Source organism: Oncorhynchus mykiss, chromosome 14 (genome assembly GCF_057628025.1).
Source record: "Oncorhynchus mykiss isolate SJ-2025 chromosome 14, ASM5762802v1, whole genome shotgun sequence".
NCBI lineage: Eukaryota > Metazoa > Chordata > Actinopteri > Salmoniformes > Salmonidae > Oncorhynchus > Oncorhynchus mykiss.
In genome coordinates, this window is record NC_143035.1 from 21100995 (window position 1) to 21113153 (window position 12159).

Below are 12159 nucleotides of genomic sequence, written 5' to 3' on the forward strand. Positions count from 1 at the left end.
TGGGTTGTCTGCAGCCAAGTTTGCCAGATGGGGAGGAGTGAGCTGGGGAATGAGAAGGCAGCGAAACCCACGAGGGATAAGGTCTGTTCTAAATGATAAATAGGTCTTACAACACATACTAGGCCTAGTCGTTGCAAAAAAACAAACATTATTAGACTACCTATCCAAGCAAATAGCCAACCTTTTTGACCATGGAAAAAATATGCAGTCAATCGCATCCTCAAAATAGTCATTTTAGGAATAGGACCTGGCCAATATACACATGACACAAATGTTAGTAAAAATCAGTGTGCTTTCTGTACCATTAATACAACAATTAAATATTGCCACTCAGCTTCGTGAACTTCCGAATGTAAGTTGATATGAGTTCTCAGGTAGGCTTCCCTTCATTTCCACTGATTGACGTGTGAAGTTATAATGCTGTTCTACCCAAAAGCAGATCGAAGTAGCCTAGTCTACAGGTAATTTACCGTACTGGCCTTATCAGGGATCAGCTAGCATGACACAAAACAGTGTTCCTTTCAACAGACCTAAGGACTGCAGTGACATATTCTAAGAATTCTCTCAAATGATTTTAATTAGAACATGTTCCTGCATCAACGCAATCATATGTTTTTGTTGTTACACATTTTAGTAACCATATCGTTTTCTTCACATCTAAGAAATGCAACGCGTGTGTTTGCGTGTGTGTGTGTGTGTGTTTGCGTGTGTGCGCGCGTGTAAGTTTGCGTGTGTGTGTGTGCGTGCGCACGTGACTGAGTGTGTGTGTGTGTGTGTGTGTGAGAGAGAGAGAGAGAGAGAGAGATAGGGATATTTTGCAGCCTGCGACTACAATCACATTTGTTTCATTGTCCAGATATAAGACACGATGTTACACAAATAATATGCAACATCACACTTGTCGTCGTTGTATTGGTAACGCATGTGTCCTTGTTTTACATGCCAGACTATACCTACCTGTTTCTCAAGAATGCTTGGTTTTACATTTCACGCATCTACAGTACAGCATTCTGAAGCAGCAAAAATATTCAGCGTTTCATAGTCGAATTTGGCTCACCTTAACAAAATAGGCTACAATAAGATATAGGCTACTTCCATTATGTAAAAAAAAAAAGACTACATCAAATCATCGGGATGTCATCAGCAATCATGTGTGGATCAAGTATTATTTCGATTCATTGAAGGATTGGACTCTCTGTCCTCAGATCACAGTCGCCTTTAGGGCAAACCCTGAATACCACCGGTATATCAAATTTAGAAAGGAAGCATGCAAAAACTCCGATTGCATTGGAATGACGAGTAAACATACCAAGAGTTCTAACCATTATGCTATATAGACGTAGGGTCTTTAATTAGTCCTACTACATTAACTACATGATACACATCGAGTAATAAATAAATACATGTATTTACACTACTTAACCCATTCCACAGATGAACTAGTGTGCAGGTAGCTGGCCGAGTTTTCATTGCTGTATATTTCCCCACCAACCAGCAAATCCAACCCTCCTGTGTAACCTCTGATTGGTTGAGGGGATTGCTGGTCCTGGTCCGGAGAATTAGCGCTCAGCGCTGAGCTGTGCATTCGGCAGTGTGCAGCATTGATGCGAGCGGAGCCGAGCGCGTATTGTGGTGAACTAGTAGTCTACTGACAACGAGTGGTGCTGGATATTTTTCATGCAATTGGCTCTGCTGCATGCTTGAAACGAACTGCTTTTTATCGTGACGGTATAACATAATTTTTTGCCTCTATATTTTTACACTGGATTTGATATTGACCATATCTCCCCGGGACGTGTTCGATGTATTCATGTGTGAGATTGGAGGAAACGAATTAGCAAAAGAAAGATAAAAGACTTTGACAGAGAGAGAGAGAGTGAAACCTCTTATCGGCTCGCCTGGAAATTAAAAGGTAACCGTGGTCTTCACTGATAGCATTAGGCCCATAAGATTCGTTCTGTCAACAGCATCATTGGTCTACATTCGATGACTGGACTTTGGCTATTCACGGATTTTCTCAATGCGGATTCCTTTTTTACGTTTCCATCGGATATGTGGTGTGATATAATTGCCAATTGAAGAGGAAAAGTCATTACAAAGGAAAAGTCATTACAACTTGAACAAATCATTCATATGCATTTGTGGACGTATGCGTAAAATTCAGTGTCTAAAATTGTCCTTATGGTTGTTGAATCGCAATCATGATGCTGGGAAGAATTGAAATGGATCATTTTTAGCCAATAATTTAATCTTCAGTGAACATTATTTTTTCGGGTAAACCTGTTCATTAGAATTTTCCTCCCTTTTGATTTTTTAATTCATTATTTGCATTGTTTTCCAGCCTGTATCGAAATGGTCGGGTTATCATGTCAGACGTTCCTATAGTTGTAGCTTGATACAAACAGCGCAGATTTATATGTTGTTCTGAGACCATCAGTGTTCTGAGACAATTCATAATGTTTTCTAATATCTATCCTCAAGATCTCACGCGTTGCAGCAGATTGGAGAATGTGGTTTCTCTCAGAAGAGCACAATGAGGTAGATGGACTTAAGACCATATAATCAAGTTACATGTATACCAAACCTATTCCAAGGATAACTTTTCGATGAGATTCGCTAACTGGAAAATTTTGCCAGTTATCTCTGACATGCATAGGTGTGCGTGATCATACGAGGTCCCAATTAAATCGAAGGAAAAATCAACAGGTACAATGTACGCCAAGGAAATGGATTTTATGCAAATTATTTGGATAGTCCTTTTATGCTGGACTGGGGCTGATTCTGTTATCAATTTGAAATACTCGATAAACGAGGAGCAGAAGGCTGGGTATATCATTGGAAACGTGACAAAGGACGCACAAACTCAAGGATTTGCCATTGCACCGCGTGCGCCGTACTTGCGGGTCATCTCAAATTCAGAGCCGCGATGGGTGGAACTCAGCCCTGCTGGACTTCTCCTCACACATCAGAAAATAGACCGAGATGTGGCTTGCCGACAGACGTCAAAGTGCACTGTCTCTCTGGAGGTGATGTCAAACTCCATGGAGATATGTGTGATTAAAGTTGAAATTGTGGATTTGAACGATAATGCGCCCAGGTTCCCCACAAACCACATTGACATTGAAATCTCAGAGAATGCCTCCCCTGGTACCAGGTTTCCCCTAGAGGGGGCAAGCGATCCGGACTCTGGGATTTTCGGTGTGCAATCATATTCGATCACCCCGAATGAGCTCTTCGGGTTGGAGATTAAGACTAGGGGGGACGGGTCCAAGATTGCCGAACTCGTAGTGCAAAAATCGTTAGATAGGGAGACCCAGTCTCACTACTCATACGAAATCAGTGCAGAAGACGGCGGAGACCCCCCAAAGATTGGCGCAGTTCAGCTCAATATTAAAGTAATGGATTCGAATGATAATAATCCCGTTTTTGACCAGCCTGTGTATACAGTGAATGTGATGGAGAATTCTCCTATTAATACACTTGTAATTGACTTGAATGCAACGGATCCTGACGAGGGAACTAATGGTGAGGTTGTATACTCGTTTAACAGTTACGTCACCGAGAAAACTAGAGATGTATTTAAAATCGACCCTAGAACCGGTATTATCACTGTAAATGGCCCGTTGGATTATGAAGCAACCCATATTTACGAGATTGATGTCCAAGCCAAAGATTTAGGTCCAAATTCTATTCCGGCTCATTGTAAAGTCACGGTCAATGTGATGGATGCAAATGATAACCCACCTGTCATTAGTTTATTGTCGGTGAACACAGAGCTGATTGAAGTTAGTGAGAACGCGCCACGTGGATACGTTATTGCATTAGTAAGGGTCTCAGATAAGGACGCTGGCGCGAATGGCAAGGTGCAGTGTAGACTACAAGGCAACGTCCCTTTCAGGCTCCAGGAATACGAGAGCTTCTCAACCATCCTTGTCGATGGCAGGCTAGACAGAGAACAGAGGGACACGTACAATCTAACTATCCAAGCAGAGGACAGTGGCACCCCTCCTTTACGTGCCACTAAGTCGTTTGTAGTGAAAGTCACAGATGAAAATGATAACCCTCCCCACTTCCTAAAACCCCATTACCAAGAGATGGTCCTAGAAAATAACCTGCCCGGCTCATGTTTGCTGGCAGTGTCTGCTGTAGATCCCGATTTGGGCATGAATGGCACCGTTTCATACACCATCGTTCCCAGTGAGATTAAACACATGGACGTAAACACATATGTCAGTATAAATCCTTCAGGACGTATTTACTCCATGAGATCATTCGACCATGAGTACACTAGGACTTTTGACTTCAAAGTTTTGGCCAGGGACCAAGGCAATCCGTCCTTATCCAGTAACGCGACGGTGCGCATTGTCGTTTTGGATGTGAATGACAATACACCTGTTATGACTACTCCACCCCTGGTAAATGGCACCGCGGAAGTATCCATTCCAAGGAATGCAGGGGTGGGTTACCTGGTGACCCAAGTCAAGGCCGACGACTACGACGAGGGGGAGAATGGAAGGCTCACCTATACCATTTCGGAGGGAGACAGGCCTTTCTTTGAGATAGACCAGGTGAATGGAGAGGTGCGGTCCACTAAGATGTTCGGGGAGCAGGTCAAGTCGACCTACGAGATCACAGTGGTGGCACGCGATCACGGGAAACCGTCCTTGTCGGCGTCTGCATACATTGTTGTCTACCTCTCACCGGACCTGAACGCCCAGGAATCTATTGGACCAGTAAACCTGTCATTGATTTTCATCATTGCCCTGGGCTCTATTGCAGCTATCCTGTTTGTCACTATGATTTTTGTGGCAGTCAAGTGCAAAAGGGATAACAAGGAGATCCGAACGTACAACTGCAGGTACTGAAAACAGCTCTTCATACGCATCTCATTACTTTGGTGTTTCAGTCAGTCATGGTTATAGCCAAGTACCTATTTTCTTATTCTCATGGGCCTACATTTACACATTTTATTGCCCATTCAGTGGTGCGCGCGTGTGTTTCTGCTGGCGATATGCGCGCCCTTGCGTTGGTGCCTCCGTGTGTGTGTTGTTCAGGCTAGTCGTGAGTGCACGTAGCTGTATTTCTAGTGCATGTTGAGGGCCCCAGATGTTAGGCGGCACTAAGGAATGCAGGTGCCCATAACTGATAAGAAAAAATGGCCAATGGACTCCTAGACTAGGCGCTGTTGCCTTACTTCCTTTTTTCAACACGCACAATTAACTAGGACTAATAATCGTGACTAGGCGAGGACAATTAGCTGAATTTTACAGCTATTGAATTTCTAGTGCATTCTATTCCCAAAGGTTTAAATGGATGTTCTAAAGAAGACAGCATGGCCTACGATTCTGCAAGAATGATGACATAGTAATGATGATATTGGTAATAATAGTGTTAATAATAATACAGAATTTAAAAAAAAAGTAATGCAAATCAAGTGGGATCTACTATTATACTAAAACTACTAAGTAATGCAGCTTTGAACCATCTAGGCCTCTACTCCGTGTATGACTATGCCTCAGAAGGGAAGCACATTATTATCTTGATCCATCATAATAAAAATGTTTTTTTTCATCAATCTGTATAGCATCAGCTCTCACTTTCCTTGTGTATTACCACTTAAAATATATAAAATATATACATTACCAGTCAAAAGTTTGGACACACCTACTCATTCAAGTGTTTTTCTTTATTTTTTACTATTCTTTACATTGTAGAAATAATAGTGAAGACATCAAAACTATTCGCCTTGATGACAGCTTTGCACACTCTTGGCATTCTCTCAACCAGCTTCACCTGGAATGCTTTTCCAACAGTCTTGAAGGACTTCCCACATACGCTGAACACTTGTTGACTGCTTTTCCTTCACTCTGCGATTCCATATGTTTATTTTATAGTTTTTATGTCTTCACTAATATTCTATGATGTATAAAATAGTCAAAATAAAGAAAAACCCTGGAATGAGTAGGTGTGTCCAAAACTTTTGACTGGTACTGTGAATTTGTCAATTTAACCTGAAGCTATTATCATATTTCAGATTTTACACTCAACATCATTCTTGTTGATGTGCTGCTATGTCAGGCCATTTCATACATGTGGCAATTGGCTGACCCTGTATGATTCCTCCATAAAGTAGAGCAAACATACATCTCTCAGTAAGTCCCAGTGGATGAAGCTCTATTGACCAAAATGTTGGGTTGAGATCCATTAAACACACATGTAGCCTAAGAATGCCATTGTGCGGCAGTTACTCTTTTTTTTAACATTGAGTTTCTTCTCCTTTATGCACTTAAAGAACTACATAAGGTGTCCAGACAGATCTCCTTTTTAAAGTGTGGACCTTCACAGGCACACAGAAAAGTTTATTTCCAAAACACTATACCCACCAATTTTTCACGTGTGTTTTTTCATCAGAAATGATTGCTTATGGGTACCTTCATATGTGTTTAAAATATTACCCCTCTCAGATTTGTAATTCATAGATTTTAGATCTGTATTAAAATGTTAAAAAAATACACTTGTGCAAAACGCTATATATCCATTGTTTAGCTGGAATAGAACGTTTGCATCCTGTATATTAGTCTCAACTACTGTAGCTATATTAAGATGAATGCACTAACTGTACGTCACTCTGGATAAGAGCATCTGCTAAATGTAAAATGTTACTTGTAAATGTTTTACATACAGATCTCATATTACTGAATTGATTATTTTGTTACAAAATATATTATTTACATATATTGTCACAAATGTATAATTTGTAGAGTTCTTTATAAAAAAAAAGGCCATTTGTTCTATTTGACTGTGTAAAACTTAGCAGTACCACTTATTTCCCAGAGAGTGAGGCAGATATATAGTGTTTTGCAAAAAAACATGACTATTTGTTTAAAGTGATAGATTTCAAACAAATATATGTTTCTCATTCAACAACCCCATGCCATGATTAGATAGATTAGATAACACACCAATCTATTTCTTTAAACAATCTCTTTAAAGAATCTCTTTCATAAGTTCTTTAAAGAATAAACGTAAATATATGTACCAATATTTCTGAAAATATTGCTTTCTGAAATGAAACTTTTCACATACTCATGGATAATGGTTAATATTGATCACCTATTGATTTGAAATCTAAAGCAGTCATGTATTTGCAATATCATGTGATGGTTGGTGAGATATCCACATCAGGTTCAGAGATGTAGATTTGATGAGGGTTTCACCTAGTAGGAGAGCATCTTTACATTCAGTATTCTAAGTATGTAGTATAGCACCTCTAAGGCCTAACTTGTTAAGATACATAGCTTCTACTGAACAAAATTATAAACGCAACGTGCAACAATTGCAACGATTTTACTGAGTTACATTTTTTATAAGGAAATCAGTCAATTTAAATAAAATCATTAGGCCAGGATCTTTGGATTTCACATGACTGGGCATGGGCGCAGCATTGGGCAAAGGCCACCCACTGGGGAGAATTAGTTTTTTCTGAATGAGTTTTTCACAACAAAAGGGCTTTATTACAGACATAAATACTCCTCAGTTTCATCAGCTGTCTGGGTGGCTGGTCTCAGACAATCCCGCAGGGGAAGAAGCCCGATGTGGAGGTCCTGGGCTGCAGTGGTTACACGTGATCTGCGGTTGTGTGGCTGGTTGGACGTACTGCCAAATTCTCTAAAACAATGTTGAGAGGCTGCTTATGGTAGAGAAATGAACATTAATTTCTCTGGCAATAGCTCTAGTGGACATTCCTGCAGTCAGCATGCCAATTGCGCACTCCCTCAAAACTTGAGACATTTCTGGCATTGTGTTGTGTGATAAAACTGCACATTTTAGAGTGGCCTTTAATTGTCCCCAGCACAAGGTGCACCTGTGTAATGATCATGCTGTTTAATCAGCTTCTTTTTATACCACATCTGTCAGGTGGATGGATTATCTTGGCAAAGGAGAAATCCTCACTAACAGGGATGTAAACAAATTTGTGCTCAACATTTGGGACCAACACTTTACATGTTGCATTTATATTTTTGTTCAGTATAGTTTCAAAGTGACATTGTTGTCAACACTACAGCCCACAGACCAATTTAACGACATAAGAATAAAAACATCTGTTTTCTGAAAAGCCAATGCTCTTAGAGAACTATGCAAAAGACTCGCAACATAAGTTATGTTATTAAGACAATTTATAGGGGTTTTAGGGCATTTTATATGATTTGATGGCTGTCATTGTCATATTGACAAATATAGCCTAGTACATTTCTCAACATGCTTTCAGATTTGGATGTGACCCACAATGCACTATTTCTCTAATTAAAAAAAACACAAGAAACCAACCAACCATTCAAACAAACAACTAAGGTAAATCAAATAATATCTGACCCACACCACCTAACCTTCCTCTTTAAAAATCCTGTCTTGTGGCATAAAAATCATTTTCCTGCTGGGTACTGTAATCAGTATTGATTTGCAGTGCTCCTGAGTAGTTAGCTACCACCTCAAACCTGAGCAGTGCTTATCTGTAATTTATTGCTCATTCTCTTTGATTCTCCTGTCCATTTTCTGATTTTGGGCCCAGAAGCACTAAAGAGAACAATGACAGAACAATGCACTCTTTTTTTTACCCTCAGTCTCTTCTCTCCCCTACTCAGACTCCAAAGATTGAGAGAGAAAGAGAGAGAGAGAGAGAGAGAAAAAAAATAACAGTTTTGAGATATCCGGAAAAAGAAACATTCGAAGGCTGCTATTACCATTTTCTTTGCTAGAATGAAGGCATGGAAGAGCAGCCAGACCCAAACTTCATCATACATGAAAAGGAAAACCCATCCAGTTAATACTAAGGATGGGGAATCTTCCTAGGGCATTTCAGCATATGCAGCCAGGGCCTCAAGTGTTATTAGATGCAGGCTAGAAACAAGAGTAAATACTATTTCCAACCAGTGCTAAAAATATACCTTTGGAGAGTGGGAGTCCATGCAAATGTTTGACACGTTAAAACTCAGAGGCAAGGCCCGGGTCAGGAGGGATTCAAGGGTTCAGAGCACAAGCTGCTTAAAACACAGCTTCCCCTCATAAGAATTTGCAAGCCTGGATGGAGAATGGACCCGAGCATCAGCAGCATCCTCTCCATAAAGAATCTCCGGCTTTCTCATTTGGGCTGATTAGAATCAAAATGCTCTGCTCAAGTCAGGGAACAGCCACAGAGACTAGGCTCTAAATGAATTTGAATTTACAGTGCTCCTGCACTCCATATCGCCAGTGGGCCTCGCTTGATAATGAAAGAAAAAAGTGAATTAGCAGTGAGGCTTTAATATGATGGCTGATTCTGGTTGGTGATCTTCAGTATCGTCTTTTGTTGTTGCCTTGTGTGCTTTTGTGGTTTGGCATGTTTGCATTGTGTGTGCTTGTTGTTTGTGACATGTCAACTGTGCCGAGCATGCAAATAAAAACAAATGAGGGATGACGGCTCCATTGGTGGCCCGGGGAAGGCGGTCAGGCTTGGGTGGAGGGGGGGGGTCACTTGAGCGTGGCTCCTCTGTCTCGCTACCCCGGATGCTTACCAATGTGCTTGCCACCACCACGGCACACTTCGGTCAGCACTCTGGCATGGCTGAGCGGGGGGCCTCTGGCCGAACGACGTGTGCCTGTGGGCGGGTACGACAGAGCACTGCTTTATTGAGTCTGTTCAGTTTCTTCTACTTGCGCAGGGTGGCGGAGTACTCGTATGGCAGCCAGAAGAAGTCGAGCAAGAAGAAGCTGAGCAAGAACGACATCCGCCTCGTGCCGCGCGACGTGGAGGAGACGGACAAGATGAACGTGGTGAGTTGCTCGTCTCTCACCTCCTCGCTCAACTACTTCGACTACCACCAGCAGAGCCTGCCGCTGGGCTGCAGGCGCTCCGAGAGCACCTTCCTCAACGTGGAGAACCAGAACTCGCGCAATGCCGCGCCCAACCACGGTGGCTATCAGCAGCATCCCTTCGCCAGCGGGCAGGGTCCCCAGCAGCCTGACCTCATCATCAACGGCATGCCGCTGCCAGAGGTGAGACCACGCTTAGTTCGCTCTGATCTGATCTGTCCCTGCAGCGTGTTGCTGTTGTGCCAATCTGTGCCAATGCCCTGGGGGAGAGGGGGACAGGGGGTGGGTGTACAGGACAGGGGAGATCAATGGTTAAGACGGGAACATAGGAGAGTGATGGTTAAGATGGGCCCAGTCGACTCTCAGACTCACTACTCATTGTCATGACTGCGTAGTGCTTCAGCATCCAATGGGTGTATTGTTGTTGTGTGTTACAATATAGTCTTTGAAGGATGTATAGTCACTGTGGGTTATAATATAGTCTTGTAGAGAGTATAGTTACTGTGGGTTATAATATAGTCTTTGTAGGGAGTGTAGTCACTGTTGGTTATAAAATAGTATTTGTAGGGTGTATAGTCGCTGTGGATTATAATATAGTCTTTGTAGGGTGTATAGTCGCTGTGGGTTATAATATAGTCTTTGTAGGGTGTATAGTCGCTGTGGGTTATAATATAGTCTTTGTAGGGTGTATAGTCGCTGGGGGTTATAATATAGTCTTTGTAGGGAGTATAGTCACTGTGGATTCACCTGGTGAATGTCAATTAGAGGTCTTCACGGATCCACCTGTACTCGAATACCCTGCCTTGTCCGGAAGGGCCGGTACAAATTAGAGTGCGACTGCTGCAGTAGAGAGGTAGAGATATCTTAAAATGTGTGCTGCTGCCCTTGCTTTTCAAGAGAGTGGAGCGTGGCGTGTGTAGATTGTTGCTATTGTTGGCCAATCATAAGTCATCAAAGCAGCAATAGTCTACAGTCATAGAGCCTCCGTGTGTGGCAAAAGTCAGGAGATATCTAATCAGTGGAAGTTGAAATTAAAATGGCGGAATTAAAAGTTAAAGGACAAGGATAGGCTACAACGAACAAGAGACAACAGTTAGGCTGCTGCTTAATATTCTGGGTGGAGTTGTTGTTATTTGTAACTGTAGGATGAGAAGCACATCCACTGCAGCCTGAATTAGCCTAGCTAGCTAACGTTAACTTAACTAGGTTCTCACGGTTTGATGCAGTCAAGACAGGCACGACGTAATCATATTGCATGATAAATAACCTAGCTATGGCAGCTATTAGTCTACTACAGAGCGAGTCGGTACCTCTCTCTACTACATTTAATAAAGTAGCTTAAAAAATGACCTTTCTGCTGCTTCTATCACTCGGATCGGACCGGGTCTGGATCTGACCAGATCTGTATGGAACGGGTGTAATTGTCCTCAGGTCTGTTCGAAACAGGACTCTATATTTAACAAAGATCATCTATGTATCGGTTCGGGGTGGGAAAGCCCCAGGTTCATTTCAATCTTTTTAGATCTGTGAAGAAGTCTAAAGTGAATGAATGGTCACATTTACCGTGGATGTTCTGTCAACAGATTGAGCCACACCTTCAGGGCCAGTCATAAGCTCATATGTTCCAGAAACATAACAGATATTCTATACGGAGTCTGGTCAGACAGATACATTTGAGAAATAGATCAAGGCCTTTCAGAGGTTTATTTGTTTCAACTAATTATTATTAAGTAACTGGTTCCACAGCCTTTTTGTTTACTTAACTTTTCGATCCAAGTGTTACCGAACTTAGTCCCAACTTGAGAAAACGTTCAGAAAAAATTCAGTGAATGTATTATGCTGTCTTTGCTTAACAAGTTGAAAACATTGTATGTTAAAAATACTGTGTGTGTAACTAGTTCCACAGCATTTTTTTAGGTAAGATGTCCAAATAATAACGACCAATGCACAGACAGGAAACAGAAACAATTACACCTGGGGAAGGAACCAAAGGGAGTGACATAAATAGGGCAGGTAATCAAGGAGGTGATGGAGTCCAGATGAGTCTGATAACGCGCAGGTGCGCGTAACGATGGTGACAGGTGTGCGCCATAACGAGCAGCCTGGTGACCTAGAGGCCAGCTAGGGAGCACACATGACAGTAGTTGAATGAACATATGAACCAATTGGAGCAAACACATCACTTGATTTTTTTACAGGGTGCCAGACGCATTGATCCAGGTTATCAGCTCCACCACCACAATGAATAATCATTGCTCGATGTGCGAACTGCCCAATCGTCATGCAGTGAAGGCCAAGGTTGCAGCTTTG

At 41.9% G+C, this 12159-nt stretch overlaps 1 protein-coding gene across 10 annotated transcripts in view; it reads left to right on the forward strand.

Annotated features, from left to right (window-relative positions):
- Window positions 1-1465: 1465 nt before the first annotated feature.
- Window positions 1466-12159, forward strand: part of pcdh19 (protocadherin 19) — an 83986-nt gene continuing 73292 nt past the window's right edge. For 2 of the 10 annotated variants that reach the window (XM_021561495.3, XM_021561496.3), the window contains exons 1-2: window positions 1466-4858; window positions 9681-10032. In XM_021561495.3, coding sequence (XP_021417170.1) covers window positions 2712-4858; window positions 9681-10032 — 2499 coding nt within the window. In that variant the 5' untranslated portion in view covers window positions 1466-2711. The remainder of the gene's footprint in view (window positions 4859-9680; window positions 10033-12159) is intronic. The other 8 variants (XM_021561499.3, XM_090198061.1, XM_021561497.3 and 5 more) reach the window with 4 other exon arrangements.